The sequence below is a fragment of the Ovis aries genome, chromosome 3, assembly GCF_016772045.2.
Source record: "Ovis aries strain OAR_USU_Benz2616 breed Rambouillet chromosome 3, ARS-UI_Ramb_v3.0, whole genome shotgun sequence".
Taxonomy (NCBI): Eukaryota; Metazoa; Chordata; class Mammalia; order Artiodactyla; family Bovidae; genus Ovis; species Ovis aries.
The window spans coordinates 56586944-56609439 of record NC_056056.1 but is presented as its reverse complement, the minus strand read 5'-3'; the positions used below and the strand labels follow the sequence as shown (position 1 = coordinate 56609439).

The 22496-nt window shown below is 38.8% G+C and overlaps 1 protein-coding gene across 2 annotated transcripts in view; it reads right to left on the bottom strand.

Moving 5' to 3' along the window:
• The window catches only part of DNAH6 (dynein axonemal heavy chain 6), a 289159-nt gene that overhangs the window by 49302 nt on the left and 217361 nt on the right, over positions 1 to 22496 (bottom strand). For both annotated transcript variants that reach the window (XM_004005864.5, XM_042246026.1), the window contains exons 62-66: positions 21720 to 21855; positions 17174 to 17343; positions 10934 to 11124; positions 4560 to 4720; positions 513 to 601 (exon numbers count right to left, since the gene is read on the bottom strand). In XM_004005864.5, coding sequence (XP_004005913.3) covers positions 513 to 601; positions 4560 to 4720; positions 10934 to 11124; positions 17174 to 17343; positions 21720 to 21855 — 747 coding nt within the window. The remainder of the gene's footprint in view (positions 1 to 512; positions 602 to 4559; positions 4721 to 10933; positions 11125 to 17173; positions 17344 to 21719; positions 21856 to 22496) is intronic.

The window sequence follows — 22496 nt, the reverse complement described above, 5'->3', positions numbered from 1 at the left end:
GACCTAAGATCCTGAATGCTGTGCATAATGGCCAAAAAAGAAAAAAAAAGATGCCTTCTAGGATTTGCCTTAGGGTCTCCAGCCTTCAGCTTGAAGGTCTTTTTTACTTAGTAAGTCTCTCTATCCAAGTTTTCTGCATTATGTGAACGATAATTGAGGTTTCAATCTATCAGCCATACTGCCTGTGGGCTTTCCTGTCTCCCACGTGCGGAAACATTTTCTTAACTCTGAGAAGGGTTCTGTTCTCATCTCTCTGCATCCTAGACCTTTTCTTGAAGAGGGGAAGCAGGGAGGTGTTGAATGACTAGCAGAAGGGCACACAGGAAGGGCAGTGGCCTGGGAAATTGTTTCCCTACTCACTCTCTGGTGAATGGACACTGACTCCCACCTCTCCACCTTGGCTGACCAAACCCTGACACAACCCTGCACAGGCCCAGTGGGCTCCATGGATTCACTCGGGGAGCACCCTGAGCCCAATCATGTCACAGATTTCAACCACGAACATATGTTACCTTGACCGAATTTTGAAGGACTGTCACAGGAAATGTACTGCTAGGCATGGAACTTAAAAAAAGTCGAAATGTGTCCTTGATAACAACATCTGTTTAAAACAAAGACAAAAAAGAAAATGCTTAACTCAGTAATGTTTTTCTACAAGAAATAATTATTATAGGATAGAAAAAGATAAGCTCTGTTTAAGGACTAGTTTATCTTTTTAAAATATTTGATGTTGTAAAATGTTCTAGAATGGAGGCGAGGGGATTCCTTCTAGAAGCTCTTCACCCAGGTGATCCTGGCAGTCTGGATGTTGGCACAGTTGAGTAAAGAAATTAAGAACTTGTTCTATTCTTTTTAAAAAATTATTAATTATTTTGACTGTGCTGGGTCTTCATTGCTGGGCATGGGCTTTCTCTAGCTGCAGCAAGTAGGGGCTACTCTCTGGTTGTGGTGTTCAGACTCTAAAGCTCAAGGGCTTCAATCGTGGTGCACAGGTCCAGTTACCGTGAGGTATGTGGGATCTTCCCAGACCAGGGATCGAACTTGTGTCCCCTGCATTGGCAGGCAGACTCTTAACCACTGGACCACCAGGGAAGTCCAGGAATGTTAATTTTCAATTCTTGATAGAAATGTTAAGGATCATTCCTCTGAAATTGGTAATTTTTCAAACGAGAAAAAGGACAGCTTGTGAAGTTGTTTTAATTTTTGTTTGTTGTTGGCCATTCAATTTAGGGAAAATTCCATGAAAATGGTTAGAAAGCCCTATGGAGAATAAAGGAATGCGTTCCTTCTTCAGAGAAGAAGCAAAGGGAACTCAGTGAGCAGGGAAATGGAGAGACCTCACAGGCAGCATCAAGAAGTCAATATGCTTCCTGTTTGAGTTGTGGGCATAGAACCTAAGAAAGAACAAGCTGCATTCCAGTTTCAAAAGGCCAGAGAAGAACTGGGAAAACCACTGTACCTGTCTTCCTGTGACATAAGCATCATCCAAGGAGGCCTTTCTCAGCATTGGTCTCTAAGCACAAGTGATGGTGTTCCTCTGGCATGCTCCCGCTACCTCCTTAGGGGGAGCCCCCAGGCAGTAGCTGTTCCTTTTACCTGGAATGCTCTTCCTTTAGACTCCTTGACTTTTCTCAAGTGTTGGTCAAATGCCAACTTCTCAAAGAGGTCTACCCAGACCACCCCATTTAAAACTGCTCTCCACCCTTCCTCCTTACTCCCATTCCACCCTGACCTTCCTGTTCCTCCTTACTTTACTTTTAATTTTTCCCAAAGCACCGACCACATTCTATCATACCATATACATTACTTATTTGTTATGTGGTTTGTTTATGTGTTTTCTCTGTCTCCACTCGCTAGCACGTAAGCTTGAGGAGGGCAGATGACTGTGGTTGCTTTGTTCACCAACATGCCCTAAGTAGCTAGAACAGTGTGTGGTACACAGTAGGTTCTCGAATATTTATTAAATGAATGGCTGCAGATTAAAGTTGTATTTATGCTTCTTGGTTTAGTAATCTAAACTAATGAGCTACATTAAATAGCCAAGATTAAGTTAGTTCTAGTACTGTTCTAGTAAAGTTAGTCTACCTTTTGGTGGACCAAAAAGTTCAAGGGAAGAACCCAAACAAACTTTCTGACCAACCCAATGCAATTCCAGAGCAACACTAAAGTTGTTTCTATGGTAAAAAGTTTTCCAGTAATCATGTATGTATATGAGAGTTGGAGCATAAAGAAAGCTGAGCACCAAAGAATTGATGCTTTTGAACTGTGGTTTTGGAGAAGAGTCTTGAGAGTCCCTTGGACTGCAATGACGTCAAACCAGTCAATTGTAAAGGAAATCAGACTTGAATATTCATTGGAAGGACTGATGCTAAAGCTGAAGCTCCAATACTTTGAACACTTGATGTGAAGAACTGACTCATTAGAAAAGACCCTGATACTGGGAAAGACTGAAGGCAGGAGGAGAAGGGGATGACAGAGGATGAGATGGTTGGATGGCATCACCGACTTGAAAGACATGATTTGAGCAAGCTCTGGGAGTTGGTGATGGATAGGGAAGCCTGGTGTGCTGCAGTCCACGGGGTCGCAAAGAGTTGGACACTACTGAGTGACTGAACTGACTGACTGACTAGCATAGAAGCCAGATATCATAAAATCTTAGGGCTAATGCTTTCATTAACTATCCCCCCTACACACACACACAAACTGAAGAGTGAAAAAGGCCAGGTTTAGAGAAGCATCTTAAAAATCCTTTTTTTCTCTCATGACTGCAAAAGCATCAAGGATCTTAACATGTATAGACATCATAGAAGTTTAGAATTGGAATAGAATAGAATTCATCTTAGTATGGACTTGTAGCAATGGGGCTGTGTAGTCACTTTATTTCTGAGGAAGCAGAGGCCCAGAGATGAGGTGTGATATATATAGTCAGGCAGTGGTGGGGGCCAAACTCTACTCAGGTCTTAGAATTTCGAGTCCAGAGGCTTTTTTCCCTCTTTCTCTCTTTTTTCTTTCATTCACTTTCTCTTTTCAACTTCTTACCTGAATGTAATTTAAAAAATATTTATTTATTTGTTTGGCTGCTCCTGGTCTTAGCTGTGGCATGTGGGATCTAGTTCCCTAACCAGGGATCTGACCTGGGCTCCCTGCATTGGGAGCATGGCGTCTCAGCCACTGGACCACCAGGGAAGTCCCTCCCTGAACGTATCTTATTTTATACTGGTTCAGGTTAAACGTTAGAACCCAAATGGTTATGTTAGTAAACAGTTGCAACAAGGACCAGAAGAGGATTTTTCTGCCTACTTAAGCACTTAAACTTCATCAACAACTTCTCTGGCTGCTGTGGCCCATCCAGCCTCCTCGTAGGTCTGGCAAGGTCATTGTGAAGGTGATTGACTGGTCCTTATTCAGAAGGCTCCCATAGTACCTCTGCAGCAAACTGCTTTTAGATGCTTTCTCTAGCATTTTTTCTTAATCATAATCCTAATCATCAGGATAAGGAATCTGATGATTCAAGTAGTAAACACCACATCATTTTTCTTTACTTATTTAAATAGAAGTCACAGGCCCCACAGGAAGCAAGCCATCTCTTGTTCATATCATGAAGAGTGGAAAGAGTGGAGATTCTGGGTGGCTGATGCTACAGACTCTGTCCTTGATGGAAGCAGTCTGTAGAAGGCAGGGCATGGGGCAATCAGGGAGTGAGGGATCTTTGGGGAGGGCTGCTAAGCCCTGTTGGTGGCTTGGTGACCAGTGCAGGCTGGCTGCTCTGTAAAGGAGAAGGTCTTCATCTTAACAGGCAACAATAAGGAAAGTCATCTGCACAGTTCTCACCTTTCTAGAAAGCCCTCTGTCAGGACACAAAGGAGGACACCAGAGAAAAGGCCCTGGATATCCCAGGTGGGCAGTTCTCTTCCATGACCTCCTGGAACAGTAAGGAAGTTTGCTCCACACAGCTTATTACCTATCATACAGTTCCTAATTCCAACTCCACTTCTCTCTTTGCAGTCCATTATACTTACTTGAGAGGGAAAGAAGGCAGTAATAGTATAGTTAGTAGTGCAATTATGACTTATGTTGGGCATACCCATGGGGGTGTGTGTGTCTATGAGATACATGTGAAGTTAATTGTCATGTGGGTTATAGAGGATAAAAAGTGGTAAAACACCACCATGAGAATTGGTGTTAACTTGAACTCTGTTCCTGAACGTCTCTCATTCTGTAGCGAAAAACATAATTTTCTTCTTTTGTCCTAAGTCCATTTTCTATTTCTTTTTAAAATTAACATCATGCCTAGATGTTATTTATTTTGAATTCAAATGGTCTTTCATAGAAAGTAACATGAAACAAAAATGACACAGTTCATTGTACCCTCAACTTGGAGTCTGAACATTTTTATTTGAATCAGGGTCGTGTAACCTAACTAAACCCCTCTAGATCTCAAATTTTTCCTTTTAATATAGGATAAACAATGCCAATAATAATTGTTATAAGGATTGGATTCAACAAGAAAGGCCACATAAAAATGGTATTATTATATACATGCTATATGCTCAACATACTTGGATCTGTGAAGGTTTTAATTAGCTCCTCCATTGCCAACATCCAAGAAACAGCAAGGTGGCAGTTTTGCAGAAACACCCAGTTTCCTGATTTCATTGCATCTTTGATCATTCTTTCAGCAATAGGTCCTTGTCCTTGTCCCAGTGAAATTGACTGCACCCTGAATTCAAAAACAACAATGAAATGCTGTTTCATATTCCTTTTAAGTAATGCAACTATCAAGAACTGTAAATATGGTAGGCTTCTAGAATATGAATACATTTCAAATTCTCATTCTGATAGCTGTAAAGATATTTTTCTTAGTTTCTCGGTTTTTTTAACTATAACATGCAAAAGTGAATGAGACAAATATAGTTCTGTGTATACAAATATACAAATAAACGTGCATAGAGGAAAAAAATATCTGTGCTTGAGAAGAGAACTTCCCTAACACCCCAGAGACATCTCTTCTGTCTCCTTTCTATTCCAATCATCTTCCCTTCCTCCATTCCAAAGGTACCCTTTGTCCTGACTTCTAATGCTATATGTAAGTTTTTAAAAAGCTTCTGAAAACCCAAAGTCTAACATATATACAGGACTTCCCTGGTGGCTCAGACGGTAAAGCGTCTGTCTACAATGCGGGAGACCTGGGTTCAATCCCTGGGTTGGGAAGATCCCCTGGAAATGGCAATCCACTCCAGGACTATTGCCTGGAAAATCCCATGGACAGAGGAGCCTGGTAGGCTACAGTCCATGGGGTCTCAACATATATACAAAAGTACACAAATCATTAGTGTTTAGCTTGATGGATTCTCTCAAAGAGAGTGTACAGAAGAACCACCACCCAGGGCCAAAAAAAGAGAGAACATTACTAGTACCCTGTCAGTTAGTATCCTCCCTTTGTCTCAAAGGCAACAATTACTTTGAATTCTAACACCATAGATTAATTTTTCTTGTTTTTGAACTTATATAAATGGAATCATAAAGTGTATATTTATATTTGGTCTATTTCAATCAACATTATTTCTTCAGATTCATTCATATTACTGTGTGGCATTCATTTTCATTGCTCTCTAATATTCTACTGTATGCTTATATCAAGTTTATCCATCCATTCTGCTCTTGCTGGACATCTGGGTTACTTCTGGTTCTTGGCTATTACAAACAATGCTGCAATAGCCATTCTCACAGATGTCTCTTGGCATACACGTGTACTCCATCTTGTATGTATATATTCCTTGTATGTATATATGTGTATATTCCTAGAAATGGAACTGCTGTTTGACAGAGTATGTGTATGCTTAATTTTTTTATAATATCAAACTTTTTCAGAGTGATGACACCATTCCACACTTGTACCAGCAATGGGTGAGAGTACTTATTTTTCCACAACTTTGACAACACCTGATAGATATGGAATGGTATCTCATTGAGGTTTTAAATTATTTCCCATTTTCATAGGTTTATTTATTGGGCATTTGGATATTTGCTTTTATATTCTTCTCTCCCCTTTTTTCCTACTGGTTCACCTGTCTTTTTTCTTATTGATTTCTAAGAGTTCTTTACATTGGATATAAACTCTTTGTTATTATTATTTTTTTAATTGTCTTAATAGTTTTGCCTTTTACAGAATGTCATATACTTGGAACCATCCAGTATACATAGTCTTTTCAGATTGGCCTCTTTCACTTAGTAATATGCATTTAAAGTTCTTGCGTGTCTTTTCATGGCTTGATAGGCTCATTTCTTTTTAGCACTGAATAGTATCCATTGAGGGCTTCCCGGATAGCTCAGCTGGTAAAGAATACACCTGCAATGTAGTAGACCCTGGTTCAAATCCTGGGTCAGAAAGTTCACCCGGAGAAGGGATAGGCTACCCACTCTTGTATTCTCTTGCAATGCAGGAGACTTGGGTTCAATCCCTGGGTTGAGATGAGCCCCTGGAGGAGATCATGGCAACCCATTCCAGTACTCTGGCTTGGAGAATCCACATGGATGGAGGAGCCTGGTGGGCTATAGTCCATGAGGTAGCAAAGAGTTGGACTTGACTGAGCGGCTAAGCACAGAAAGCACAGCACAGTATCCATTGTATGGATACACCACAGTTTATTCATCCATTCATCTACTGAAGGACATCTTGGTTGCTTCCAAGTTTTGGCAGTTATGAATAAAGCTGCTATGCATTTAATGTAGGCTCTTGTATAACGTAGATTCTTGGGTGAACATAAGTTCTTAACTCCTTTGGGTAAATGCCAGATGGCTGATCATACGAAACATGAAACTGTCTTCCAAAGTGGCTGTACCATTTTGTATTCTCACCAACAATGAGTGAGAGTTTCTGTTGCTAGTATGCATTAATGCAATCTATTTTAAGTCCAGTAACCTTGCTAAATCCACTAAAAATTAAGATACATTTTGTCTGAGTAGAAGAATGTCCTATTTCCGTTTTTCTCTTTTTAAGACATGATTTCTAGATTCTTAGTTTATTAGGACATTTCCCACCATGAATTCATGTCGAATTTTAACAGATGCTTTTTCTGCATATGTTGAATTAATAGTTTTCTTCTTTAAGGATATTTTGCCATTACTCTTTCAATGTGGTGAATTAAATTATTTTCAGTATTTTAATGCTTATATTACTGAAATAAACCCACAATTCTGGGAAGGTTTTTTAATAATGAATTCAATAAAAAATTCTTAAACTATTTAGATATTCTAATTATTCTTATTAGTTTTTTAAAGGTGTGCTTTTGGAGGAAATTTTCCTATTTATCAACATTTTCAAATTCATTAGCAAAGTTTTCTTTTTAAATAATATGCTTTTATGATTATTTTAATGTCTGCAGGTCTATAGTGATATTCTCTTACTCATTCATGATATAGGTTTTTTGAATCTCTGTTTCTTTCTCTCTGTATTAGTTTCAAGAGAGATTTATATTTTATTAAATTTTTCAAAAAAAGCAACTTCTGTTCTTTTAAATCTTGTCTATTGAATGAATGTTTTCTGCTCTCAGCTTATTATTTTTTCCTTCTATTAGAGCTTAACAACTAAGTTTTAGATTGCCCAATTTTTCTTAGTGGGAATATCAGCCTGAGTTCTTAGTCTGACATTTCTGGCACCAGAAGTCATTACATATGTATAAATTTACACTAAGTGTCTTATTACTAACCGCCCCCCTGGTTTTTGATAGGTTATATTGTTTCGTCATTGTCCATTTATTGGAAAATTTCCAGTATGATTTCCCTTTAACAAACAAGCTGTTCATAAGAACATTTTTTTTGCTTTCCAAATATTAAAAATATTAACTTTTAAGATTTATAAGACTTATTGTGGTCAGGGAATAAGTTTTATTCTTTTTGAAATACCTGTCTCTTAGAAAATCATTAATTTTATAAATGCTGCATAGGTATTTGAAGATCTTGCATTTGTTTTATTTGTTGAGTATAAAGATTAAGGCTCTTCATTTCACTATTAATTTCATCAGCCAAGTATTTTACCTTTATAACACCTTTATAACCTTTATAACAAAAGTTATAAAGTTAATATAAGTGTATATGTGCCCATACCCAGCTTCAGAAGTAAAACATATGATCTGAGCTTGCATTATGCCCCTTCGTGTTCACTTTTCTTACTACCCAAACTTCACCTTCTACAAGGTCACTGCTCTCCTGGACTTGGTATAACTTTTGTATTTTTCTTTATACTATTATTGCAAAAATGTGAATTCATAAGCAGCATATAACATATATCTGTTTAATAATTTTATATGACTTATCAAATTTCTCCAATATTATATAATTTTTGTGCAACTTAATTTATTTTGCCCAGTATTAGTTTGTGTGCGGAGAAGGCAATGGCACCCCACTGCAGTACTCTTGCCTGGAAAATCCCATGGACGGAGGAGTCTAGTGGGCTGCAGTCCATGGGGTCGCTGAGAGTTGGACACGACTCAGTGACTTCACTTTCACTTTTCACTTTCATGCATTGGAGAAGGAAATGGCAACCCACTCCAGTGTTCTTGCCTGGAGAATCCCAGGGACGGTGGAGCCTGGTGGGCTAGCATCTATGGGGTCGCACAAAGTTGGACACGACTGAAGGGACTTAGCAGCACCAGCAGTTTGACCCATCCATATTAATAAACATAGTCCTAATTTATTTATTTTCATGGCTATAGTGTATTATATTCAATTATATGAATATGCCACAATTTACATAGTTTTTTAAGATGGACATTTTGGTTGTTTCCAGGTTTTTTTTGTTGTTGCTATTATAAACACGTTTCTATGAATGTTCCTGAATATGGCTCTTTGCCCATCCATGACTGACTTTGAACATGCAAATTCAGTAGTGAGTTGTTGGGATATGGGGAATGCTCTCTGCAACTCTGATATACTGCTAATTTCTCTTCAAAATGATTTAAACTAATTTTTCACTCCCACTTGCAATATGAATATTTCTATAGCTCCCTATCTTTGGCACAATTTTGCTAATTTGATGAGTATGAAATATCTTCTTAATGGTTTTAACTTATTGTTTCCTAATTACTAGTGAGGTTAGACTGGGTCACACGGTGCCCAGACATTAAGTCAGACATCATTCTGAATGAGTCTGTGGGGATGTTTCTGGGTGAGATTAATATTTGAATCAGCAGACTGAGTAAAGCAGATTTTCCTCCTTAATGTAGATGGGGCCCACCCAAACAAGTGAAGACTTGAACAGAATGAAAAGGTTGAGGAAGAGGGAATTCCTTCAGCCTGACTGAGCTGGGTCATTGTATTTCTTTGCTTTTGAATTCAAATGAAAACACTGACTTTTCTTGGGTCTTGAGTCTGCTGGCTTTCAGACTGGGACTCGTATCATTATTACTTCTGGTTTTCAGACCTTTGGACTTGGACTAGAATTACACATTGACTTTCCTGTGTTTCTCTCTTGCTGACTGCAGATTTTGGAGATTAGCCTCCATAAGCATGTCAGCAAATATCTCATTTTATGTATAATATATATACACACATATATAGCATAATATATTCAAGGCCACGGTTTTTCTAGTAGTCATGTACAGGTGTGAGAGTTGGACCATAAAGAAGGCTGAGTGCCAAAGAATTGATGCTTTTGAACTGGGTGCTGGAGAAGACTCTTGAGAGTCCCTTGGACTGCAAGAAGAGTTAACCAGCCAACCCTAAAGGAAATCAACCCTGAATATTCATTGAAAGGACTGATGCTGAAGCTGAAGCTCCAATATTTGGACACCCTATGTGAAGAGCTGACTCGTTGGAAAAGACCCTGATGCTGGGAAAAATTGAGGGCAGGAGGAGAAGGGGATATCAGAGAATGAAATGATTGGATGACATCATTGACTGAATAGATATGAGTCTGAGCAAACTCCAGGGGATAATGAAGGACACAGAAGCCTGGCATGCTGCAGTCCATTGGGTTGCAAATAGTTGGACATGATGGAGCAACTGAACAACAACAACAACAGGGTAATATATATATGTTATTTGCATAATGTATATAATTTGTATTATGTGTGTATATATATATCCATATATATCTGTTTCTCTAGAGAAGCTTGACTAGTAAAGATTGTTGCTGTTTAGTCGCTCAGTTGTGTCCAACTCTTTGAACTTCAAAGAACAGATGGAATTCATTGTCTCATAATCTCCATGCAAGGGCCTGTCAGAGCTGGAGATTACCTCCTAGATATGAGACCCCTACTCTCCCCTGCTATCCCGTGGTCTTATGTACTTTCCTACCCATCAGAACACCATCTTGGGGAGGACTTGGGAAAGAAGGAGTCAGGAAGACTGAGTTTTTATGAGAAAGGAGTCAAAACAGCTTACTCTGGAGAGATTTAAATCTGAAGAAAATATAATATTGTAAATTCACAAGTTTAAACTTCCCCCTCTTTTTCTTACTCAGCAGAATAGAGGCTCACGAGAAAGAAGAGATTAATAACACAACCTAAAGAGCTATGGGATTTTTTTGTACATTTGAGCATAAGGTGTAAACTACAGACCTTTATAGTTACATTAAAGTAATGTCTTAAATAGCAAATGTTTTAATTATTATTTAATTAATTATCCCTCAATATTTAAACAATCTCCCCTTTGCTCAAATGAAGTTTACATCTGCTTTTATGAATTTACTACCACTTTAATCACATGCATAGCTAACTATTAAATATTTTAACTTATTTATATTTAAATAAATATTTATATATTTAATATATATAATATATTATTTATATATATTTAAAATACATTAAATATTTTAACTTATAAGGGATACCTGAATTAGGTATTCACATTCCACAGAGGGAAGGAAAAAAAAGGGAAATTTTAACTAGGTGATGTTCATATGAATGATTAAAACTGAACAATGTGATCTTACCTTTCTGAATATCCACTCTCCCGGGCAAACCTCTGAAATGCACCCATGGGATCTGAGCCTGTGCTTAAGATAAATACCAGGGGAGTGTTGTATGACATGTCTTGATACAGAGTGGGCAAGTCCACAGGTGGTGTCTCTATAAAGGCTTTCCCAAGATTTTCTATGACAAAGTCTGTAAGAGCAAAAACCACCTGAAAGTTGAAAGAAAAAACATTAAAAGGCTACTGGATGAGGATCCATTTCAACATAGTATCAGAAGCTCTAACCAGAGCCATTAGGCAAGACAAAGAAGTAAGGCATCCAAATCAGAAAGGAAGAATTAAAAATGTCCTTATATGCAGATGATATGATCTTATAGAGTCAAACCTCAAACAACATGAGTTTGACCCAAGATATGGGTTCATTTTCATTTTTCTGCATCTGAATATCCAATTTGCCCAACACAATTTATTGAAGAGACTACGTTTTCCCATTCTGTTTCCTGTAGTGGCTATATCAATTTACATTCCTGGTTACACCACTCACAAAAATCAACTCAAAATGAATTAAAAATTTAAATATAAGACCCCAAACCATAAAACTCCTAGAAGAAAACAGAGGGGAAAGGCTCCTTGATGTAGCTTTTGGCAACGAGATTTTGGATATGACAGCAAAAGCACAAATAACGAAAGCAAAAATAAGCAAGTGGGACTATACAAAATGAAAAAGCTCCTGTGCAGCAAGAGAACCAACCAACAAAATAAGAAGACAACCTATGGAATGGGAGAAGGTATCTTCAAGCCATACATCTAATAAGGTGTTAAAATCCAAAAATATATAAGAAATTCATGCAACTCATAGCAAAAAAAATCCCAAACAATCCAATTAAAAAACAGGCAGAAGATCTGAATAGGCACTTTTTCAGAAAAGACATATATCTGCTTAGCATCATTAATCATCAGGGAAATGTAAATCAAAATCACAATGAGATATCATTTTATACCTGTTAAAATGACTATTATCAAAGAGACAAAGAATAAATGTTGGTGAAGATCTGGAGAAAAGGGAGTCCTGAAGCATCATTGCTAGGAATGTAAATTGATGTCTCCACTATGAAAAACAGTATTTATATTTCACAAAAAATTAAAACCAGAACCACCGTATGATCCAGCACTCACAATTCTGGGTATTTATCTTAAGAAAATGAAAGCAATAACTTGAAAAAAATACATGCACCCCCGTGTTCACTGCAGCACTATTTACAATAGCCAGGACATGAAAACAACCTGTGTCTATCAATGGATAAATGAATAAAGAAAATGTGATACATACACATATAGGAATATTATTCAGTCATGAAAAAGAATGAACTCTTGCCATTTGCGACAACATGAATGGGCCTTGAGGGCATTATACCAAGTGGAATAAGTCAGACAGAAAATAAACAAACATTATCTTTCATATGTGGAATCTTAAAAATAACAACAAGAAGGCAAAATACTCTTTGACATAAAATCACAGCAATATCTTTTTTGACCCAACTCCTTCAATAATGGAAATAAAAACAAAAATAAGCAATTGGGACCTGCCGCTGCTGCTGCTAAGTCGCTTCAGTCGTGTCCAACTCTGTGCGACCCCATAGACGGCAGCCCACCAGGCTCCCCTGTGCCTGGGATTCTCCAGGCAAGAACACTGGAGTGGGTTGCCATTTCCTTTTCCAATGCATGAAAGTGAAAAGTGAACGTGAAGTCGCTCAGTTATGTCTGATTCTTCGCGACCCCAAGGACTGCAGCCTACCAGGCTCCTCTGTCCATGGGATTTTCCAAGCAAGAGTACTGGAGTGGGGTGCCATCGGCTTCTCCGAATTGGGACCTAATTAAACTTAAAAGCTTTTGCACAGCAAAGGAAACTATAAACAAAATGAAAAGACAATCCTCAGAATGGGAGAAAATAATTTCAAGTGAAACACTGGACAAAAGACTAATTTCCAAAATATACAAGCAGCTCATGCGGCTCAATATCAGAAAAACAAACAACCCAATCAAAAAGTGGTTGAAAGTCCTGAACAGGCATTTCTCCAAAGAAGACATACAAATAGTCAACAAACATATGGTAAGATGCTCAATATCACTCATTATTAGAGAAATGCAAATCAAAACCACAATGAGGTATCACCTTACACAGGTCAGAATGGCCACCAACAAAAACATCTACAAAAAAAAAAAATGCTGGAGAGGATGTGGAGAAAAGCAAACCCTGTTGCACTGTCGGTGGGGATGTAAATTGATACAGCCACTAAGAACAGTATGGAGATTCCTTAAAAAACTAGGAATAGAACTACCACGTGACCCAAGAATCCCAGCACTAGGCACACAGCCTGAGAAAACCATCATTCGAAAAGATACATGCACCGCAGTGTTCACTGCAGCACTATTTACAATAGCCAGGGCATGGAAGCAAGTGGATATCTATCAACAGATGAATGGATAAAGAAGTAGTGGTACATATATACACAGAATATTACTCAGCCATAAAAAGGAATGCATTTGAATTAGTTCTAGTGAGTTGGATGAACCTAGAGCCTGTTACACAGCATGAAATAAGTCAGAAAAAGAAAAATGAATATCGTATATTAACACATATATATGAAATCTACTGGGCTTCCCTGGTGGCTCAGAGGTTAAAGCATCTGCCTGGAATCTGGAGACCTGGGTTCGATCCCTGGGTCGGGAAGATCCCCTGAAGAAGGAAATGGCAACCCACTCTAGTACTCTTGCCTGGAGAATCCCACGGAGGGAGGAGCCTGGTAGGCTACAGTCCATGGGGGCGCAAGGAGTTGGACACGACTGAGCGACTTCACTTCACTTTTATGGAATCTACTGAACTGAACTGAATTGATGAAATCTAGACTGGAAAATCCCATGGATGGAGGAGCCTGGTAGGCTGCCGTCCATGGGGTCGCTAAGAGTCGGACACAACTGAGCGACTTCACTTTCATGCATTGGAGAAGGAAATAGCAACCCACTCCAGCATTCTTGCCTAGAGAATCCCAGGGATGGGGGAGCCTGGTGGGCTGCTGTCTCTGGGGTCGCACAGAGTCGGACACGACTGAAGCGACTTAGCCGCAGCAGCAGCAGTAGAATGATGGTACTGATGAACCTATTTGTAAGGCAGGAATAGAGACACAGACATAGAAAACAGACTTGTGGACAATGAGGGGGAAGGAGAGGGTTGGATGAATTGAGAAAGTAGCACTGAATCATATACATGGCCATGTGTAAAATGGATAGCTAATGGGAGATTGCTATATATCACAGAGAGCTCAACCCTGTGTTCTGCGACAGCCTAGAGGAGTGGGATGGGGTAGGGGGTAGGAGGGAACTTCTGCAGGGGAGACATATGTATACTTATGCCTGAGGTCTTTTCCTGAGTCTGATCTTCTCTGGACCAGAGAAATGGGAATATTGGCTGTGGGACAAGGCCCCATAGCAGGTGGAATCTTGCATGGATGTAGCCCACCGGCATCTGTTCTCTTCCCTAGAACTCTTGTGTAGTCATATTTCTACTGCGTGATGCAATTTTCCTATCTGTAGCTGATTGGACGAGGAACAAAACTTAAGTTGAGCTGGACCAATCAGAATCTCTCTCTTGAGAATTTGAAACTAGAGGAACAATTTCATTGAGAGTTGAGTGCTATCAATGGCAATACTATAGAGTTACGTTCAGTGAGTTGCCCAGTGAGCTGCTCCTCCTGAAGTGTGATTAACTGGTTTTCCTCAAATTTAATGAGCTACCCCAGTATCCTTTTAATATATCCTTTTTAGTCTTGAATTTATTAAATTTGTTCTATATTGTTGCAACCTTAAGAACTTTAGCTCATACACAGAGACACAGAACCCGAAACAAAAACAACAACAATTTCCCATAGTTTAGAATTTTCTAGCCTATGTCTCAGTCTTAAAACTCCTTCTTTGGGACTACTGCTGTTTAATCATCCTTTCATCTTTGTCAGTATCCGACCTGGTAGCCACTGTCGCATATCCATTGAAGACTTGCCACCTCGCTTATAGCTGCCTCTCCATTTATATCTTTTCCAGTGATTTATCAACTGTGTCTCAGGCATTGTCTTGTCATCATCTGGGGTGATACAACCTAGGTTCAGGGCCCAGAAGGACCTCCCACATCCTAACTGCACAGTAACTTGACCTCAAACTCTAGTGCACATCATCTCAGTCACCCATACCTATGGTCACCCTCAGGACATGGTCACCACTTGGAACTTCTCATTAGAAGTTTTAAGCTCAACTTTGATCACAACCTCTCCTGTCCTTCTAACTGTTCTACATTCCTAGTCCAACTACAGTTGCTTCCGAAGAAACTTTCAAGGTTTTCCCTCTTCTCCCAGTCTATAAGCTTTTTCTTAGAGCTCTTCCCCTTTATAGAACTACTTTTACCAACAGTCTCAATGACCTTCCATCTTCCATTCATCTATTGCAATTATCGGTAGCCCAGGCCGACCCCACAGCCTTTCTGTTTTCCTAAAGAGATGGTAGAAAATCCGACAGCATAGCCTCAATATCTCCAAACTATGGTTTGACTTTCTTCAGTGCATTTTCTTCCTCCCGTTTCTCATGGAACACCCTCCATTCATTACAATCTGTTGATAATTCTTGCTGTATTGAAACACTATGCCTACTTGGTTTCCACATCATTTCTTTCTCCTGGTGTTCTTCTTGCCCCTCTGCCCCTTCTTTCTTAAGGGCTCTTCATCCTTTCTCTTTGTCTTTTCAAAGTTGGTGCTCCTCAGGGTTTCATCCTTTGCCCATCTGTCCTCTTTTTTTTAGTACTTTATTATTATTATTTTTAAATTTCACTTTATTTTAGTTTACAATACTGTATTGGTTTTGCCATACATCGGCATGAATCCGCCATGGGTGTACATGAGTTTCCAATCCTGAACCCCCTCCCACCTCCCTCCCCATACCATCCCTCTGGCCTGTTAACCTATTATTCCTCTACGATTTTAACAACTCCTGTGGTTTTACTTTCCAACTCAACGTTAATGATTCCCCAATCTCTCTTTTTTAAGCTATATTTCTCTCTAAAGTTTTCTATGCAGATATTAATTGGTCCTCAGACTACCATACAGTTTGATATTGGTAGATACTGCAGACTCGGTGACGTCTTTATCTGACATGTTTCTCCTTTCACACTTGCTTAGTTGTTGACACAGCTCTCCCCTTTGGCACCCACGCAGAAACCAGGAGCCATACTAGTTGCCCCATCTCCACATCCCCCTCCATCTCTTTAATCTACTACCTCTATCTTAATTCAGGTTGCCATAACTTTAAAACAATTTTTATTGAAGCACATTTGATTTACAATGTTTTATTAGCTTCCAGTGTACAGCAAAGTGAATTATATATATACATATATATGTATATGCATATATCACCATTCTTTTTCAGATTCTTTTCTCATATAGGTTATTACAGGATATTGAGTAGAGTTCCCTGTGCTTACAGTAGGTCCTTGTTATCTAGTTTATATATGGTAGTGGGTATATATTAACCCCAACTCCTAATTTATTATTTCCCTCCATGTTTCTCCTTTGGTAATCATATGTCTGATTTCAACATATATGAGTCTGTTTCTGGTTTGTAAATAAGTTCATTTGTATCATTTTTAAAATTAGATTTCACATATAAGTGATACCGTAGGATGTTTCTCTTTCTCTGTCTGACTTAACTTCACTTAATATGATAATCTCTAGGTCTATCCATGTTGCTGCAAATGGTGCTATTTCATTCTATTTTATGCAAGCTGCCATAATTTCTTGCATAATTATGTCAGCCATCTTCAAACTGGTCTTGGTGACTATGGTTTTTTTCTGTTCAAATGCCTCCTTCCCATTGCTGCCAAGTTCTGAAAGGCCCACCAGTCCCCTGCTAACACCATCCAGCAGAGTCCTGACCTCCCTGGCAGGAAGCACAAGTTCCCCATGGCAACATTAAGGAAGTTCCTCTAGGTCCCTGGATGACTCTCCAGCCTTTTCTCTCATCATTTCCTGTATAAAATATTGTTCTCTATTGATAACACAAAGTCTCCATTTCTTACTAACAACACAAAGTCACAAACCACTTCCCAAATTTGGCCATTGTTACTTTCTAAATAAATCTAATCAAGTCCATGAATCATAACTGGCTGGTGAGCTTTAGCAAAAATAATTATAACACAGTTCTTTAATGAAAAATATCCTACCTTTTCTTCTTTACAGCATTTAATAAGGATTAATTTATGGAAAGAACTTAGTTCTGGATGCCAAAAATTATAGCTTGTGGGCACCCTTTCCGTTGTTATGAGTTGATCACTCTCCTTCATTATAGAATAGGCGTCCCGATCAGGTGGGTTAATATAAGTCTCAAAAGACCCTGGAAACACAATTTTAAAACATGCTTTAATTACAGTTGCTATGACTGTGATATTAAATAAATGTGTGTGTTTAGTTGCTCAGTTGTGTCTGACTCTTTGTGACCCTTGGGACTATAACCTGCCAGTTTCCTCTGTCCATGAGATTCTCCAGGCAAGAATACTGGAGTGGGTTGCCATTTCTCCCCTAGAGGATCTTGCTGACCCAGGAATCAAACCCACATCTCCTGTGTCTTCTGTGTTACAGGTGGATTCTTTACCTACTGAGCCACTGGGGAAACCCATTAAATAAGTATATATGGTAAGGAAAAAATTTCTACATTGACTATCAGTTTTTTATATTACCGCAAATGTAAATATATTAATCTCCCTCTACCCAACCTAATTAGGAAATACTGAATTCAAAATTGGATCAGAAAATGAATTCAAAACACTTACAAAACATGAAGTTAAATGACAGAGAAGTTACAAATTAAAGGATGCATAGAGATTTATCAATCAAATGTGAGCAAAAAAAAAAAACCCAACCCTAAGTGATAAGAAGTGATGAGTAACATTGGCTATACTAGAATTCAAGGCAAACATAATTAAATGGGACAAAACAGGTCAAGTTATATTAATTACAATACAAACCCAATAATAAAAATAGAATAAAATAAATCAATGTGTCAGACAATAGCATAAAAGTACATCAAACTATCACTGCTGGGACTTCCTTGGTGGTCCAGTGTTAAGAATCTGCCTTCTTATACAGGGGATGTGGGTTTAATCCCTGGTTGGAGAACTAAAATCCCACACGCCAAAGGGCAACTAAGCCTGAGTGCTGCAACTAGAGAAAGTCTGAGTGCCACAACAAAGACCTAGTGCAGCCCCACCCCCAACAAAGCCCCAGAGCCCCCATCACTGTTGGAGGCAGAAGGAAAAGCAGAAAAAAGCAGAGCAGTGATAGAAAAAGCACATTTATTAGTGTGAGACAGATGAAGCACATAAAATATGTGTGAGACAGATGAAGCACATAAAATATTCAGGCATATATGGATTTTTACCATATAAATAACATACGAATAAATTGTGTATTATACATGAGTCCTGAAGAATCGAAGCTTTCGAATTGTGGTGCTGGAGAAGACTCTTGAGAGTCCCTTGGACTGCAAGGAGATCAAACCAGTCAACCATAAAGGAAATCAACCCTGACTATTCACTGAAAGGACTGATGCTGAAGCTGAAGGTCCACTACTTTGGCCACCCTGATATGAAGAACTGATTCGCTGGAAAAGACCTGATGCTGAGAAAGACAGGGCATGAGGAGAAAGGGGCGACAGAGGATGAGATGGTTGGATGGCATCATCAACTCAAGGGACATGAATCTGTGCAAACTCAGGGCTATAGTGAAGGACAGGGAAGCCTGCCATGCTGCAGTTCACAAGGTGGCAAAGAGTTGAACATGACTGAGCAACTGAACAAGAATTAGCACTGAAATTCCCGCAGGGTGCACAATGTGCTGCTGTTAAGCCGCTCAGCAGACCAACACGGCCATCTAGTGATGAAATAGGCTGCTGTGGTTGAATATTACTCAAAATGGTTGGCTTCCACAGCAGGCTGGAAATGACTTTCTCCTCTGAGGCTCTCCTCTGAGGGCCTAACAATAGCAGCTACAGAGCTGGTGACAGAAATTAAGTGGCACTGAAGCCCATGACCCTGGAGCAGTAGGTAATTCTGTCAGACTTCTAATTTCTGTGTGAAATATAGACAATTACATGGCATGAGACCACAGGGTAGAGCACACCGCAGCACTTTTTAGTGGATGCATTATTCTGAGAACCAGGTAGTGGAAACATTTATTCCAAAAGGACTTCTTTTCCCCTCAGGTTCTCATTATTGTAATGATCACTAGGACTTTGGCTAATAAGGCAGGGTAATTTGAAATTCTAACTCCCAACTAGTAGAACATGAAACACATAGGCACAAGATTAAGGCAATTAGGAAGCCTTTGAAGCTGAGTGGCTTTGAAATTAATTATTAAACTTCACCTGCAAAGATCTAAAGCTCACTTTTAGAACACAAGTCATCCTATCACACACAAACCTTCGTAATTCTGCAGGGTTTCCAGAATCAACCTTGAAATTTAACAAATGAAAGCAAGAAAGTTGTTTTAAATTGCTAAAATTTTAGTCTCAGATGACAGTAATAAATGGTGCCTTTTGTCCAAACATGATGAGTTGTTTTCAGAATTACTTTGTCTTTCAGCCTTTATCTCTTTCTTTGCCTCTATGTTTATGAAGCTCCATCTAGTCCCTTCTGCTTTGGGTCTTTCCCTAGCTGTCCATCACTAGACTTCTCCTATGAGTATTTTTATTCTGTGTTCTACCTCTTCCTCTAGCCATCTTGTTTAATTGGTCCATAATATAGAAACACAATTTTCATTTGGTTTATTTCCTGAAGAGTATTTTATTCTTCCTAGTCTTTATTTAGAAATCAAATGGGCATATAAGGATCCCAGAATTTCTGGTCCACATAGCCTTTAAACCACCACAGTTACTGGGTGTACTCAGGAAAAAACCCATTCAGATGAGAAGTAGAAGAATACTAAAAATAACAATAGAACACACAACTTCAAATCAGTACAAGGAAAACAAAAAAAGAATGTGGACAACAGACCCGAGGGCAAGAAAGAAGAAGTAAAAAATAAAGACAAGCATGCCAAGGAAAAAATCCCTATAAATAAGGTGGCAGAAGTCAGTCTAAATGAATGAGGATTTTCTCAGCCCTGCCACTACTGCCATTTGGTCCAAGCGGTCATTTGCAAGTGGTCATTGGTTGTGGAGAGTTGTTCTGGTTGTTTTGAGCATTGTAGGATGTTTAGTTACATCTCTGGTTTCTACCTACTGGATGCCTGCAGCACCACCCCAGTTGTGGGATCCAATAATGTCTTCAGGATGTCCCCTGGGGAACAAAATCTTCCCCAGTGAGAGCCACTGAAATAGAGGTGTAACCAACTTTACAACAGTCGGATTAAAAATTGCTTGTTTAAAAAGAGACTGCCATGTTGCTCAAAACAACAAAATCCTACTAAAGATACACTGAAACATGATGATGACCCAGAAGAGATAAAGAATGCAGAAATATACAGAGGGAGTACTAATGAAGACAATCCTGCTGTAATAATATTTAATAATACTAATATTAGAAAATATATTTTAAGGCAAAAAGCACTATTCAGGTATTTTACTGGTTAGGAAGATAATCACCCTAAACCTATTTATGCTTAATTAACAACATCAGTTCCACAAGATATAATGGGAGAAATTCTAGAATTACAGAGAAACTGTCATAGTGGTGTACCTTAATATAGCTCTCTTAGAAAATGACTGGTTAGGTGTAAAAAACAGTAAAATAAATGCCATAATTAATAGGCTTGAATTAAAGTTTACATGTGGCTTCCCTGGTGGCTCAGTGGCAAAGAATCTGCCTGTCAATGCAGGATATGTAGGTTCAATCCCTGGGTCAGGAAGATCTCCTGGAGGAGAAATGGTAATCTACTCCAGTATTCTTGCCTGGGAAATCCCATGGACAGAGGAACTTGACAAACTACTTTTCATGGGGTGGCTAAAGAGTCAGACATGACTTAGTGACTAAACAACAACAGCAAAGATTACATACACATAGTAAAACACGGGGGAAAAGTAACATAGACTGTTATAATTCAGAGCAGGCATAACCTTTGGGAAAGAGGGTAAGGGTTCTATGAAGGAGTATATGGGAATTCTGTGATGCTAGTGCTCTAGTTCTTGACTTGGGTGGTAGCTCAGAATTAGTCAGTAGTTTATAATAAGCTGTTGATTTTGATTTGTGTACTTTTCCACATGTATGTTTTCCTTCAGTAAGAAGTTAAAAAAAAGTACAACCTGCCATGCTCAGTTGTGTCTGACTCTTTGCCATCCCATGGATTGTAGCCCCTAGGCTCCTTTGTCCTTGGGATTCTCCAGGCAAGAATACTGGAGTGGGATACCATTCCCTTCTGTAGGGGAATCTTCCCGACTCAAGGATTGAACTTTTGTCTCCTGCACTGCAAGAAGATTTTTTTACCATTGAGCCACCAGGAGAGCCAAAACCAGTATGAGATGAAGCTAAAACAATACTTGGAGGTAAATGCATCTCCTTCAAATGGGTATAATTTTAAACATGAAATACTGAAAATTCATGGGCCAAGCATTTATCTCAAGAAACTGGGAAAACAAGTAATTCAACATTTCTTAAAAATGAAGGCTTTCCTAGTGAAAAATACTGATACTGCAGAAGAGGTTAAAGGAGACTTTTAAAGTTAGGGTTCATGAATTTGTTTACAACCTCCTACAGCAGATCCTTTTTGCTGTATTACCTATGCGTACGGAAATAGGATATAACACTATATATTGCGTAAGTCCTTTAAAAACTGGAAATAATTCTTCTAAGTCACAGCAGGCGAACCACGTGGCAGTAACCAGCCAGGGAAATTCAGGCTTAGGTGGGCGTTCCTGTTAGAAGACAGAAAAAAAGTGAATAGTAATGCACAAAGATAACCACAGAATATGCTTTCACCTTGTCTAAGGGAAAAATCAAGCTCTAATAGCATATTAAAAATAACCATTTGCCCAGGAAAGATATAAGATATGGTGAAATAGATATGCTGTTGAATCAATTCTACCTGTTGGTGTTTGAAATTAAGTGCAGCTGATGAAAGCTTTTCATGTCAACCTGTGCTGAAAGTCATTGATCTTGTGAAGGGTTAACAATAAATCTGTCAAGTCTACTTGTAGCCTGTTCTCCAACATGCCACGCTGGTCTCTCCCCACCTCTCAAATATTCTTATATTGATGATTTTTTTCCTAGAGAACTAGTTTCCAAATCCAGTTCCTAGATGTTCTCACTGCTAGGAGACAGGGAAATCTGAGAAGTAGAGCAAAATAAGTAGCAAGACAAGTAGTACTCTCCTTCCAGCTGGGATGAGTGTGTCTATGTCTAATCATTTCACATATTCCCAGAAATTTCAGGGAAAAGTATCAATATTACGCCACCTGGCAATATTCCATGAAGATCTTACATATGGGTAAACAGTTTTAAAAGAGACAGAGAAACAGCTATAATTGTAGACTGAAACTAGCTCTTTGAAAATTTA